General features: G+C 29.8%; 1 protein-coding gene across 1 annotated transcript; it reads left to right on the plus strand.

Moving 5' to 3' along the window:
* Positions 1-2,085: 2,085 nt before the first annotated feature.
* On the plus strand, positions 2,086-16,559 carry LOC124951140 (protein artichoke). Its single transcript, XM_047498969.1, has 12 exons — positions 2,086-2,659; positions 4,067-4,289; positions 4,420-5,590; positions 5,663-6,369; positions 6,981-7,305; positions 7,396-7,662; positions 7,930-8,083; positions 8,159-8,362; positions 8,447-9,191; positions 9,275-9,669; positions 9,775-10,294; positions 16,355-16,559. Exons 2-12 carry the CDS (start codon positions 4,120-4,122, stop codon positions 16,557-16,559), a joined length of 4,863 nt encoding a protein of 1,620 aa, XP_047354925.1. The 5' UTR covers positions 2,086-2,659; positions 4,067-4,119.
* The last annotated feature ends 74 nt before the right edge of the window (positions 16,560-16,633 follow it).

Here is a 16,633-nt window from a genome sequence, read left to right on the forward strand (position 1 = left end):
GTACAAGAAGTGATTTGTTATATAATTAAGATAAATATACATAAATCATGCGTTTTTTCTTGAATTTAAATGTTTTTTCTTCAATTTGGCTTACGTATAATAATTGATTTAAGTTTAATTAAACGAGATCTTATTAATCGTATAATCAGAAACAGGTTGTAAAATATCTTCCATGCTAATAGAAACTATTGAATGCAAATGAATGTTTATTGAGTTTTAATTGAAAAAAAATAATTAACACATACGAATCACGAAATATCTCATTCTCATGATTTTTCGATTGAATCGATAACTTAAGAAACCAGAGATAAATGTTTTTGTTACGTTACCAGGGTAATGAAGCCTTGCACGTTCTTATGAGAAATGATTAGCGAAATAACTGAATATTGACATTCCGAAAATGCAAAAATAATCAATATAGCCAATATATACCTATCTATTCAAAATTAATGAGTAGGAACAGGTTTGAACAGGTTATAAAATATTTAAATTTTAACGATAACATGAAAATGAATGAAAATAATGATAGACTCAACAAAATAGAACCTGTTTGCAATTATCTGATGAAAAAATTTTAAATCGTTTATACTTTTCATCAAAACCTGTCGCTAAATGAAATTTGATGATCCTTTGGCATGGAAAATTAAAATTTAATACTTATACGAGTATTATCGTAGGGTCAAATATTGAAAATTATTGTGGACAAGGCAAAAAACTGCATTAATAACAATTCTTATACCGTATTTCGGATATTGGCACCATCTTTATATGGATAACTATTATAATACTTTGAATATTACTGAATTCTTATTACAAAATAAAATACGAATATGTGGCACAATAAGCGCCAATAGATTGCGAAGATGTTTGCAAATAATGATGTTGTTAAATCTAAAAAAAGGGAAGAATATTTTCAAATGGATACGTGATATTTTGCTGCAAATTTGAAAAGATAAAAGAGAGAGGTACGAATGATTTCGACAATTCATAAATTTGAAATGGTTGAATGTATTGAAAAATATAAAATCATGCAGAAATCGAAATACATTGCAGACTATAATTTAAACATGAACGGTCATGATCTTGCTGATTAGTATTTATTATATTACTCAATATTGAGAAAAACAATTAAATGGCCAAAAATGGTAGTATATCTCATCAACTGCGGCCTGTTCAATGCATTCAACATCTATAATTCGTGTAATAATGAAAAAATGAAATATAAAGATGAAATATAAAGATATCAGACTCTAAAGCATTTATTCAAATATGTGAAATAAATAATAGTTAAAATGTAAAAAATCTTATATAATAAATAGAAGTATAAAATATATAGTTATAATTAAGAATAATTTATGTAAATATAATATCAAATGTAAATTAAAAATATGCATATTATACGCATTCTATTGGTTCTCAAGCATGCTTCTGGAGCGTTCAAAAATGTGCGGTGCCATTCGCAATGTGTTAATTAAATCGAACGTATTAATAATAGATACAATTTTTATACAAACAATTATGTTAACGAATTAATTTGATATATAATGTATTACATTCGTAATGAAAGCTTGATTGATTATTTGACACGATTTTGCATAAAATGTGCATTTTTTTGAGTTCGTCTTTGTGCGATAATGTATATGATTGAATTGCAAAAATAAAAAAGTTACGTGTAACTTTTTTGATAGCGTTACTTTACATTTAAAATAAAAGCTTACTATTAACATACTCGTTCATTTATATGTATCAATAAGTATTTGTGCTATGTTATCAATAATCATACATCGATAGTTGTAAGTGATTGTTACTGAAAATTTTAAATGGTACAGTATTATTAAAAAAAATTAATATATATATATATATATGCATTATATTTAAATTGTATATCAGGTAGTCTCTTTGAGATTGTAAATATACGTATATACGTATATTATAAAAAATAGTACAACATTAGTTTAAGGAAATTAATATGATTAGAGTAATATATTTTTTTGCATTATATCTACATTGAATTAAAGCTTGCGTTTATAGAATTGTGATTATATTTCAAATAATATAATATTATATTTAGAAAGATACTATAATTATATTTATGTATTTTTTGTGGGTTATATCTAAACTACGTTCCAGATTCTATCATAAATAATATTAGACATTTAGAAATGAGTCTAATGAGATCGATAGTAGGTGATAACAAATATTTCGTTTTGAGAAAACGGATCAACGCATTGACGGAGAGATCCGTGAAAAAAGGGGAGAATTTCCTGGAAGCGTTCCTTCACGGTGTCTGGACACGTACTTCGCAATACTCTTCTATCTCGACTACCTTCACCCACACGCCTCAGTCATCGTTCTTCCCTCGGACTCGCTTTTACCGGATCGGTCTATTTCTTTTCGTCTTATAAAAAATTATATATATATATATATATATAAAAAAAAGAAAAAAAAAAGAAAAATTCATCGATCCAGACTGATAATTTAGCAGCTAATTAAACGTTTAATATTAATTGACACTTTTGTTAACTTTTTTTTTTTAAGGAATATCAAGTGTACATTTTGACGAGAACGCAATAACAAGTGAATTATTATTGATCTTTTAACATTTACAAGAAGGATACGCAAGATAGAACTGTTTCGGCAAGATTTGCCGAAACAAAAGGTATAGAAATTAATTTTATTTCTATAGAAAAATAAAACAAAATAATAATATAATAGAAAGAAGTGAAAAGTTTAAATTGAAAAAAAAAAAAAAAAATAAGAAAATTGTAAGAATATAATCGTTAATTTTATCAACAACATTTTGCTATCATTTTACCAAAATGTACAATATTTTTTTAATCACAATCACGATAGATCAAAATAAAAAAAATACTGACAAAGGATATATACACAAGGGAGAGTGAGAGTAAGAGAGAGAAAGAGAAGTGCCATGAATTCCTGAGGAAGAAAAGAAAAAGAAAAAGAATAACGCAGGAAGTAGAAGAAATCACTTTCCCTCGTAATCATGATCGTTCGATCGAGATTATATGCTATTACAATGATGATAATTAATGGAGCAAAATTTTTTGTTTGTTACAGATAATAATCAATAACGATTATTGAAATACTATTTTAATTTTTTAAATTTGATAAAAAATTAAGTAACGTAATAAATTGTCATACTTTGTTTCCATATGCGATATAAAAAGAAAAATATGAGTGCCATCTTTATATTTTTTTGTAAAGCTATTTACTATAATATAATAATATTTTTTGAGACTGAGAAATGAAACGAAACGAAATGAAATGAAATTTAACGAAATTGAATGTAAATTTTTTCAAATGACGTATTGAACGCCATTCCTATCTGCAGTATTCACGTTTGACCGATTTTTCAGGCCGACCGATTGTTTTGTTATGAAATCTATGTACATATGTATATATATATATATATATATATATATATATATATATACACATATATGTATATATGTATACATAAGACACACACGTGCCAGGATTTTCAAAGCTTTTGTATGATACCGCATTGAATTCTTCAAAGATCGATATTCGAAAAATTACATTATAATAAACAAAGGGATGAAAAAGATCTATTACGTATCTAGATTGCATTTTCTTGTCATGAGTTTATTAAAAGAAGAAAATAATAAATATATTAAAAATAAACATTTCTTATTCGTGATATAATGATTTTAGATTTGTTCAATTTTGTGACTCGTGCGAAGCAGTTTACACGAGAGAACTCTCGCGTGCGACAGCAATTATTACGGATAACGATTGTTCTAGCGGTCTTTTAGGCTTTGCGCTTACGGTACGGAGCATCAATTTTGTTGTTTGTAACCGTAACGTATATACGATCTCTCAATCTCCCTATACATATATATGTGTGTGTATATACATAAATATATATATATATATTCTATGTATATTGTGTATCTATTTATATTGTGCATGTTTATCAAATATAATATGTCTATTTATACATTTATCATGATCGATGATATCATAAATGACATTTATTACTATTAAATATTTTAAAGAATTATTTTTTTTATTCTCATTACAGAAAATGCAGGACCGATATTTAATCTCGTAGACACTGCGGTGTATAAATCAGCAATGATTAGACCATTAAAAATTCTTAAAAGTGCCTTCATAGTTGGCTGGTATCTGATATTATACTCCGTTGTTGATATCAACGGTCAGCTTGCATCGGAGTACGGATGTCCACCACAGGAAAGAATTCTTCCGTGCAGATGTTCAACTCGCGACACGGAGGTCCAAATATGGTATGACAATAACATAAGAAATAATGTATCGCGTGCCATAGATTTATTTGGACAATAATAATAATAATAATAATAATAATAATAATAATAATAATAATAATTGTTATTCTTTTTTTTTTATTCTATATAGGTGCAGTCATAGTGAATTACCAAAAGTATTGGAAGGATTAAAATCAGTGAGCCATTATGTGGATCGTCCGATTGACGAGCTGATTCTTGAGAATAATAATTTACCTAGTCTTCCAGGAAAAGCATTTGCCACTTTAAAAGTTTTACGTTTAATGCTCCGAAATAATCGTTTAGAAAGAGTATCCTCCGGTTGGTTGGAAGGTTTACACGATTCGTTATTGGAACTATTCGTCGTTGAATCTGATTTACGTTCGTTGCCCATTGACAGCCTTGAAAATCTTCAAGGTCTCGAAGCGATAACTCTACAAAGTCGTGTTATGAAGAGATTACCAAAATTCTCTGGCCTTCAAAAATTGCGATATCTTCAAATAAATTCGCCTGCTTTATTGGAATTAGCGCCAAGAAACTTTCAAGATCTACCTAATCTCGAACAATTACATGTTTTTGGCAGTCCTCGTCTCGTTCGTTTAGAAGCTGGTCTATTTCGTGATTTACCACGTTTAGAATTGATCAACATCACGGATTGTGCTATCCATTGGATTCATCCTCGTACTATGATCAATCTTCCAGAATTAAAAGAGATATCTTTCGTTGGTAACAATATAATCGACGCTGGAATGGTTGGTCGTGCTTGCATGGATCTTCCATTGCTTTCGGTGATTCGACTCGATCGAAATCGAATTAACAGACTCGCGGAAGGTTCATTTGTTGATCTTCCTGTATTGAATCGTCTTTATTTATCACGTAATATTATCACTGAAATATTTGCCGGAGCATTTCGTCGCTTACCAATATTGAAGATCGTAGATCTTAATCACAATTTAATACATCGTATACATCCGGAATTCTTTCCTCGAAGATCTCCAAATGGATTAGAAGAAATGTGGCTTATCAACAACGATCTCAGTCACGTTGCCGAAATACGATCGATTTTAGAAGCTTTGCCGAGATTGAAATTTCTCGACGTAAGTTATAATCAATTGGAGGAAATCCCGTACGGTACATTGAGAGGTCATCCTACTTTGGAAAGATTTCATTTGGATCACAATCGATTAGGATTCTTACAAAGAGAAACGTTTACTTCGATGCCAGCACTTCGGGAACTTCGGCTTCGAAATAATTCCTTATCAAATTTATTGGAAGCTCCATTTTGGAATTTACCGGCACTTAAGGTAAGATTCCTTTAAAAATATTATATTTGTTTAACATTCTATGGTGATCCGTATGATGTACACAATTTTCAGGGATTGGATCTTTCCGAAAATTATTTCAGACACATAGAACCGCGTCTTTTAGCGAATTTACCTAATTTAAGACGTTTGGATCTAAGCGGTAATTCTATAGGATTGATAGAAACAGAATCTTTTCGAAATACACCTGCTCTGGAACACGTGAACATTTCTGGAAATGCCTTGTCCATTTTGCATCCGTTAACTTTCAGACATTTAACTAATTTATATGAACTCGATGTTGGATGGAATCGAATGTTAGAAATTGTTCCTGGTTTGCCAAGGAATATCGAACACCTTCATATGCCTATGAATCGAATCGTTGCTTTGCCATCGATCGCATCCCAGGATCTTGCACTTCCAGTTTTAAGAAAATTAGATCTTAGTGCTAATGGAATCGAAATAATACCACCTGGTGCTCTCAGTGAATTGACTGATCTTCGTAAGTTAATCTTGGGATACAATGCACTTAGAGTCATAGAAGACGGTACCTTTGATGGCTTATCCAAATTGGAACAATTGGATTTGAGATATAATCGATTGGTTACGTTACATGGCAGAAGTTTCAGACAGTTAAGATCTTTAATGGATTTAAATATTCGTGGAAATCGTTTGGAAGTTCTTAGACCTGATATATTTCAAGAGAACAGCAGATTACAAAGGCTTGATCTTAGTAGAAATAATCTTGCACAAATTCCTCACGCCACGTTCTTAAATACAAGGTAAAGAAAAGAGAGAGAGAAAAAAAAAAGTTGTTTATATAATATAATCATCAATTTATTTTTATATAAATATTTATTTTTTATACCGTTCATTTATTATCATCGGCCGCTTTTATGTTATTCATCTATTCATCTTTTATAAGTCGTTAGCAAAAAAAAAAAAAAAAAAAAAAGAAAATCATGACAGACAACAAATTAGTCTAGTAGATTAGAGTACCTTCTAATGGTGACAGTTCGGTGAGAAAGCGGTTTCACTCGTATTTACTTCGTTATGTCATTAGTAAATTGTTCTGTAGAAAGCTCTTCGCATATTTTCCTTTATAATATCCTTTTTCTTTTTTATCGTTCATCATTCAACATGCCTCGCATATTTTCTATTTTATATGTCCCCCATAAAGTAATATTATATGTTATACAGATACTTAATCTGTACAAAGTAAAACTGCACCGATTATTGGTGATAGTATCATCCTGATATTAAATAAATGGTATCGATATACATATTCTTTTTTTTTTTGTCTCAAAATACATTCTAAATTAAATAATTATAACGAAAGTTTCTGTAAGCATTCGATATAAAGAAGAATACGTAACCGTCTTGATAATTACAGGGACCTTCGGGAATTGTACGCGTCGCACAACACTTTGACCGAGTTACCCGGATCGTTGCACGGTTTAATGGCTCTCGAAATCCTCGACTTGAGCTTCAACAAGCTGAACATCCTGTCACCGGAAACACTGAGCAGTCTGTCGTCTTTGCTTGAATTAAGACTGGTTAGAAATCGAATAAGAGAGTTACGAGAGGGTGCTTTTGATGGTTTACCACGGTTGTCCATAATCGATCTTGAAAATAATGATCTTAGAGTGATTGAGAGGAATGCAATTAGAAGATTGTCCGAATTACAGGCTATAAGACTTGGCAAAAATCGTATACAGGTATATCAAGAATTATATATATATATATATAATACATAAAAATGTGCGTGTGTATTATAATTAAGTATATATTCATAATTATGTTGTTAGACAATTCCAAGGGGTGCTTTCTCCGAATTACCTTTACTTCAAAGTGCAGAGCTCCAAGAAAATCGGATTTTAGAAATCGACAGTAAAGCGTTCATCAACGTACCTCACCTTCTCTTTCTAAATTTAAGTAATAATCATTTGCCAAGTTTGGAATATGCTGGTTTAGAAAGTCTTCAATCATTGGAAGTTCTAGATCTGAGTAATAATCGTTTGGCTCGTGTATCCAGTGACAGTTTGGCTGCGATGGAATGGCTGGTCGAATTAAAAGTGAGAATAAAAGTTAATATCTATCCTTAACGAACCTTTTCGAGAAAGGCAAAACTATTTTGTTAATACCATTAAGCGGGGAGTACTTTCTCGAGAAGAGTGAAATCTCTCCGTGAAGCGTGGAATTACTCTACGACTGCTCCGTTGCGTCTGATGAAACTAATTATTTATACATCGTCTATTTTTTTTTTTTTTATACATGCATATGTGTTCTCTTTATTTTATTTTTCTTTTTTTAATTTCTTTTCCTTTTACCTTCCTTCTTAGATGGATAATAATAGGATTTGCACAATACAAGGTTCACCATTCGATGAAATGCCAAGATTACGTGTACTCAGTTTGAGAAGTAATCGGATGGCATCCGTTTCGGAAAATGCATTTAAAAGATTAAGATCCAATATCGCTATTTTGGATATCGATGGTAATAAATATTTTATTATTAAAAGAAATAATAATTCGAGTTTAGAATCGAATCATATAGAACAATATATTTTAGGGAATCCTTTATCATGTTCTTGCGGTATGTTATGGCTAAGAGGATGGTTACAACAAGCATCCTCGGAAGGTCCAAGATGTGCTGATGGTTCTCTCTTTAAAGAAATAAGATTGTCCCGTCAAGATTGTCAACATGAAAGATTAGCCGATCCTGTGCATCCTGGTTGTGAAGCTGAAATGATCAATAGCGTTACACCCGCTTCGGGTGAGGGAATAAAATCAAATATTATTATAAACATTTTATCTATAGAAACATGAAATATTTTAATGAAATAAAAATCTTTTTTAGGATTAAGTGGAGCCACAGAAACGGTATCATTGTGGATGAATTTAGAAAGCTCGACTAAGAGATCTTATGAAAATGATTATTACGAATATTTAAATCATCATTCGAATAACAAAAGCGATCATTCGAATGTCTCTACTTCGCTTCCAATTATATCTACCGAAACAACGATTCTTCAACCAGTTAAAACTATTCAAAATTCGGATACTATTAAATATTTAAACCCGAAGAATATCACGAGTCAGATAAAAAAGAATTCCTCTATCATACCACCCTCACCAAGTAGTTCAGGATTTACTTTCTTCGGTGTACCTCTGCCAAATTTGAATTTTAATTTCTGGGGTAATACTGGAAGAAAGGCAGAAAGGAAAGAAATTTCAGGAGGTAGACCTGGTAGGGGACGTTACAGAGTATTTCCACCAACCGAGCCAGAAATTCATAGGGGTGGTTTCATACCCTTACCACGAGGACAAGGTGGTTTTATTCCGATAACCGACTCTTCTCATTTTGTTTATGATCAAAGACAAATGAAGAATGATCCCCCAAAAGATAATCTAGATCAGGATACTAATTATATTCGCGTACAAGAACAACGTAATTCGAAACATTCGAATAATACTATGTCTCAATTGGAAAAAAATGTTTCGAGGACGAACAAGTCCCGATCAGGTTCGAAAAATAAGGATGAAGTTTTTACTACGAGTATTATTGGCACTTCAAGATTTTCAAACAATTTAACCGAAAATAGGTACCTTCTGATAACAATATTTTGTCATTTCTATTGAAGTATATAATTTTAATATTTATTGTTATTTTTATTTTGTTTTATAGGCCATATTCTTTATTAAATTTGACAAAAAGTATTAAATCATCGTCGTTAGCTTCTAATGAAACGTTATTAAAAATAAATGAAACATCTCTTCCAATAGAATTCAATCGAGACGATAAATTATTAATGAATATGAAAGAACGTAAAGTAATTAACGATTCGCGTATGGAAATTGCAAGTAAAATTGTTTGGACGACGCCAAAAAATGATTTTGTCAGAATGACATTTCCATCTAATAAAGCAATTGTAACCACAATTAGTAATAATCGCGATAATTCAAATGATTTTGATGAAAAGATAATAAGAGATAAAAATTACTTTTGGAATTCTGAGACAATGGAAGCTCAAAAAATTGAAACAACCATGACAATGATTAATCAACAAAATGAATCTACTGGTAAGATTTTTCTGTACTAAGCAAATGCTTCTAATTATTTATTATAAATATCTTTATCTTATAATTAATTTAATAAGATGTGGAAAAAATTGTTCATTATTATAGATAACATTCATATAGTTACAACGTATTATCCGTCTACTTCTACTTCTTCTACAACAACAATGACGACAACCATGACAACGAAGGCAACAACAATTAATAAATTAAAAGATAAAACTATTGGAACTTCACAAACTAACCGAAAGACAGAAGCATCAGCTTTGTCAGCTTTTCTGGCACCAGGTGGTCAAATTCCTTCCTCTGTATCAACAACTGGTTTACGTACTTTGGGTAGGCCAACGATAACAAAGGTACCATCTCCCTATTTAGCTGAAACAACGGATCATAATCGAAGTCAGGAAAAGGAAAATCCTGTGGCTGGTGCTGTTCAAAGGAACATTGAAAATTTGGAATATACATTCTTGAACAACAAAGAAATAACAACTACTCCACATGATAATGTTAAAATAATTGAAGACAATCGTTTTAATTGGTACTTTCAACATTATAATGACACCAATTTAGAACCGTTTATTGGAACAGTTTATAGCGATAGTATTAAAATAAGTATTTGTCAATTTTTGTTATTGCTTCAATTTTGTTTCGTTATATATATAATCTAATTTGAAAATACTATTTCCTTTCACTCTTTTTTTTCTTAATATCTGTTAAAGATGTGAAAAAAGAAATATAGAAAATGTAAAAGATTGTAAAAATATAAATAAATATTATTGCATGAAATTGTACATAAGGCAGTTTATCATCTTTTCTTTTATAAAGCTTTATGTCAATAATAAATATAGGTGCAAATCTTGACCGAATTTGATAAATAAAGTTACCTTTTAAAAATAAAGAAGATTCGAATTTTTGAAGCAGTTTTATATTATTTGAAAAAATGATATTTCAACGAGAATACTTTCTGCATAAAAAGAAAGCTTTAACAAAAATTTTTAAAAGGTCATATTCTTACCTAAATCTTCATCTTTAAAATGAAATTATTTATAAAAATCGCCCCCAATACAACTACTGAGCTCATTATAGACGTAAAAATTGTATTCACCATTTTTACTAATATCAATAAAAATATTAACGGTTTCCGATAAAGAAACATCAAAACGACATTCAATGCATACAAATATTACATACATTTAATTTTCATAATTATCTAAATATTTAAACAATCTACAATGTACACAAGGCACAACTAACTAATATTTAAACAAAAGCATATTCGTTTAAACATTAAAAATACTAAAACGCGCGAGATAATTAAAATAATTCTAACTTAAAATTCCTACATCTTACATTTTATCTCGGGATTGTTGGCCTTGTGCAATATAAACATAAACAGCCCTTCTATTAACTTTGACAATTCGCGAGTTAGTTTCCTTTTGCACTCCGACTAGTGAACATCGATACTCTCAATTTCTAATCGCGTAAACTTATAAATTAATATTTTCGTTAATTTTCAATTAATTAAACAGTCTTTAACATACGCGGAGCACAATAAATATATATTTAAACAATAGTGGATTTGTTTAAACATTAAAAAGACAGAAATACTCGTTGAACTTAAAATAATTCTAATTTAAAATTCTTATACTTTAAAATTTTATCTCGGAATTATTGGCCTTGTGCAATATAAACATAAACAGCCCTTCTATTAACTTTGACAGTTCGCGAGTTAGTTTCCTTTTGCACTCCGACTAGTGAACATCGATACTCTCAATTTCTAATCGCGTAAACTTATAAATTAATATTTTCGTTAATTTTCAATTAATTAAACAGTCTTTAACATACGCGGAGCACAATAAATATATATTTAAACAATAGTGGATTTGTTTAAACATTAAAAAGACAGAAATACTCGTTGAACTTAAAATAATTCTAATTTAAAATTCTTATACTTTAAAATTTTATCTCGGAATTATTGGCCTTGTGCAATATAAACATAAACAGCCCTTCTATTAACTTTGACAGTTCGCGAGTTAGTTTCCTTTTGCACTCCGACTAGTGAACATCGATACTCTCAATTTCTAATCGCGTAAACTTATAAATTAATATTTTCGTTAATTTTCAATTAATTAAACAGTCTATAACATACGCGGAGCACAATAAATATATATTTAAACAATAGTGGATTTGTTTAAACATTAAAAAGACAGAGATACTCGTTGGACTTAAAATAATTCTAATTTAAAATTCCTATACTTAAAAATTTTATCTCGGGATTGTTGGCCTTGTGCAATATAAACATAAACAGCCCTTATATTAACTTTGACAGTTCGCGAGTTAGTTTCCTTTTGCACTCCGACCAGTGAACAGCGATACTCACAATTTCTAATCGCGTAAACTTATAAATTAATATTTTCGTTAATATTCAATTAATTAAACAGTCTGTAACATACGCGGAGCACAATAAATATATATTTAAACAATAGTGGATTTGTTTAAACATTAAAAAGACAGAGATACTCGTTGGACTTAAAATAATTCTAATTTAAAATTCCTATACTTTAAAATTTTATCTCGGGATTATTGGCCTTGTGCAATATAAACATAAACAGCCCTTCTATTAACTTTGACAGTTCGCTAGTTAGTTTCCTTTTGCACTCCGACTAGTGAACATCGATACTCTCAATTTCTAATCGCGTAAACTTATAAATTAATATTTTCGTTAATTTTCAATTAATTAAACAGTCTGTAACATACGCGGAGCACAATAAATATATATTTAAACAATAGTGGATTTGTTTAAACATTAAAAAGACGGAAATACTCGTTGGACTTAAAATAATTCTAATTTAAAATTCCTATACTTTAAAATTTTATCTTTGGATTGTTGGCCTTGTGCAATATAAACATAAACAGCCCTTCTATTAACTTTGACAGTTCGCGAGTTAGTTTCCTTTTGCACTCCGACCAGTGAACAGCGATACTCACAATTTCTAATCGCGTAAACTTATAAATTAATATTTTCGTTAATATTCAATTAATTAAACAGTCTTTAACATACGCAGAGCACAATAAATATATATTTAAACAATAGTGGATTTGTTTAAACATTAAAAAGACGGAAATACTCGTTGGACTTAAAATAATTCTAATTTAAAATTCCTATACTTTAAAATTTTATCTCGGGATTATTGGCCTTGTGCAATATAAACATAAACAGCCCTTCTATTAACTTTGACAGTTCGCGAGTTAGTTTCCTTTTGCACTCCGACCAGTGAACATCGATACTCTCAATTTCTAATCGCGTAAACTTATAAATTAATATTTTCGTTAATTTTCAATTAATTAAACAGTTTTTAACATACGCGGAGCACAATAAATATATATTTAAACAATAGTGGATTTGTTTAAACATTAAAAAGACGGAAATACTCGTTGGACTTAAAATAATTCTAATTTAAAATTCCTATACTTTAAAATTTTATCTCGGGATTATTGGCCTTGTGCAATATAAACATAAACAGCCCTTCTATTAACTTTGACAGTTCGCGAGTTAGTTTCCTTTTGCACTCCGACCAGTGAACATTGATACTCTCAATTTCTAATCGCGTAAACTTATAAATTAATATTTTCGTTAATTTTCAATTAATTAAACAGTCTGTAACATACGCGGAGCACAATAAATATATATTTAAACAATAGTGGATTTGTTTAAACATTAAAAAGACGGAAATACTCGTTGGACTTAAAATAATTCTAATTTAAAATTCCTATACTTTAAAATTTTATATCGCGATTATTGGCCTTGTGCAATATAAACATAAACAGTCCTTCTATTAACTTTGACAGTTCGCGAGTTAGTTTCCTTTTGTACTCCGACCAGTGAACATCGATACTCTCAATTTCTAATCGCGTAAACTTATAAATTAATATTTTCGTTAATTTTCAATTAATTAAACAGTCTGTAACATACGCGGAGCACAATAAATATATATTTAAACAATAGTGGATTTGTTTAAACATTAAAAAGACGGAAATACTCGTTGGACTTAAAATAATTCTAATTTAAAATTCCTATACTTTAAAATTTTATCTTTGGATTGTTGGCCTTGTGCAATATAAACATAAACAGCCCTTCTATTAACTTTGACAGTTCGCGAGTTAGTTTCCTTTTGCACTCCGACCAGTGAACATCGATACTCTCAATTTCTAATCGCGTAAACTTATAAATTAATATTTTCGTGAATATTCAATTAATTAAACAGTCTTTAACATACGCTGAGCACAATAAATATATATTTAAACAATAGTGGATTAGTTTAAACATTAAAAAGACAGAGATACTCGTTGGACTTAAAATAATTCTAATTTAAAATTCCTATACTTTAAAATTTTATCTCGGGATTATTGGCCTTGTGCAATATAAACATAAACAGCCCTTATATTAACTTTGACAGTTCGCGAGTTAGTTTCCTTTTGCACTCCGACCAGTGAACATCGATACTCACAATTTCTAATCGCGTAAACTTATAAATTAATATTTTCGTTAATTTTCAATTAATTAAACAGTCTGTAACATACGCGGAGCACAATAAATATATATTTTAACAATAGTGGATTTGTTTAAACATTAAAAAGACAGAGATACTCGTTGGACTTAAAATAATTCTAATTTAAAATTCCTATACTTTAAAATTTTATCTCGGGATTATTGGCCTTGTGCAATATAAACATAAACAGCCCTTCTATTAACTTTGACAGTTCGCGAGTTAGTTTCCTTTTGCACTCCGACCAGTGAACATCGATACTCTCAATTTCTAATCGCGTAAACTTATAAATTAATATTTTCGTTAATTTTCAATTAATTAAACAGTCTGTAACATACGCGGAGCACAATAAATATATATTTAAACAATAGTGGATTTGTTTAAACATTAAAAAGACGGAAATACTCGTTGGACTTAAAATAATTCTAATTTAAAATTCCTATACTTTAAAATTTTATCTCGGGATTATTGGCCTTGTGCAATATAAACATAAACAGCCCTTCTATTAACTTTGACAGTTCGCGAGTTAGTTTTCTTTTGCACTCCGACCAGTGAACATCGATAATCTCAATTTCTAATCGCGTAAACTTATAAATTAATATTTTCGTTAATTTTTAATTAATTAAACAGTCTTTATCATACGCGGAGCACAATAAATATATATTTAAACAATAGTGGATTTGTTTAAACATTAAAAAGACGGAAATACTCGTTGGACTTAAAATAATTCTAATTTAAATTTCTGTACTTTAAAATTTTATCTTGGTATATTCGGTTTTTTTTTTTATTAACATATACACTCTTTTTATTGATCTAGACGGCTAACAGATCAGTTCACGTTTGTCCTTCGACGAGTAATTATCGGAAGTCTCTCAGGATATCTTTGCTGCAAGCATCAACGAATATTTATGGTAAATTTATTTTTATATTTCATGTTTCTTCAATAATTTATGCAGTTTCTTATTATAACAGTGATAGTAATTATTTTTTTTTTTATTTTTTTGTTTCAGGACATCATTGCAATCGTGCGCGAACTCTTGATGTAATAGAATATTTTTATCATTGAAATAAGAATATGTCGAAGCAGTGCTTGTTCGTTCGTGTTTGACGATTTAAACAAGTTTATTTGCATCGACTGCGTGCAATGCAGTCGTTAGAGTCAGTGTTTGTTCGCAATGCTTTTTGCTTTTTTAACAGTCGCACAGACTGTGTTTATAAAAAGATAATAGAGTTTCGCGAAGTAAATTCAGTGACCGTCCGTTAAAAGATAAATATCGCGTAATAGAGTCAGTGCATCATTGAAGAGATTCTTGATCAACTTTGATGTCGACCGAACTAATTGTCAACCATATAGTAAATCATCCGCTCTCAATTTCAATTTGAACGTGTGTTTTGGAGCCATCGCAGAACTTCTTAAGTAGTGAGTGAATTTTTAAATCCCTCCAATCACTTAATCATGTCGAGGACGAAAGGTCCGAATCGGCACGAGTGATTGGTTGTAATTAATTAGTAGAAGAGCATTGAGTGACCACGAGTAAATTTCTTCGGAGATTTACTCGTGAATGGTTTTTTATTTTTTGATTTATTTATTAGATCAGGATAGAATCTTCTTGCTCAAACGTATTTATAATTATTTGTGATTTTGAATATTTTAATTTACTTCTAAATATTTTACTGGAAATAGTAAAAAATCGATATTAATGAATTCTAATAAAGAGTGAGCAAGAAGACATTCGCGATGGATAGTCTCTGGATTACAAACGAAACTGTGGATAATTTTATTACAATAATTAAAAAATATTCGCTTGTAAGAAGGAACGTCCAAGGGTTTACTTTATATTTTTAAATAATTATTAATTAAATATTTAATCGATTTAAATTGATACAATAAAAGTCTCGATAGAGTCCTTAGTTTTGAAAGAGAAAAATCGTATAGAATGATTGCTAAAAAATAAAGAGACGTAGTCCGTAAGCCTAGATGATAAATTAATTAATTTTTAGCTTAGGATTTTCAGCAATTAATATACTAATTTAAATTTCTTTTAGGCTACCAATAATTGTATAAAAATTTTCTTTTATATCTTATAATTTCAAATAAAATGTTGTCGTTACAGTTTCTGAAGGATATTCGATTTGATTAGGACACAAAGTAAACAAGATGCTATATGTCAAAGAGGCCCTCACAAACTGTGGCTCAAGAGGACGATTATCAAGTTATTGAGTTATTTTCGAAAATTCACTGGAAATTTTCGAGAATGGCTCTTAGTCGTATTTTACTTTTACCATGTTGTCACTCAAAATGCTCCTTATGGTGATGGGTGTAAGGGTGTAGATTTAAAAAAGTGAGACGAAGTAACATTCCGTAAATAACATTTCCACAATGCCACGCTTACGCGAATAGGATTATTTCATATTTTATA

Source organism: Vespa velutina, chromosome 8 (genome assembly GCF_912470025.1).
Source record: "Vespa velutina chromosome 8, iVesVel2.1, whole genome shotgun sequence".
Lineage (NCBI taxonomy): Eukaryota > Metazoa > Arthropoda > Insecta > Hymenoptera > Vespidae > Vespa > Vespa velutina.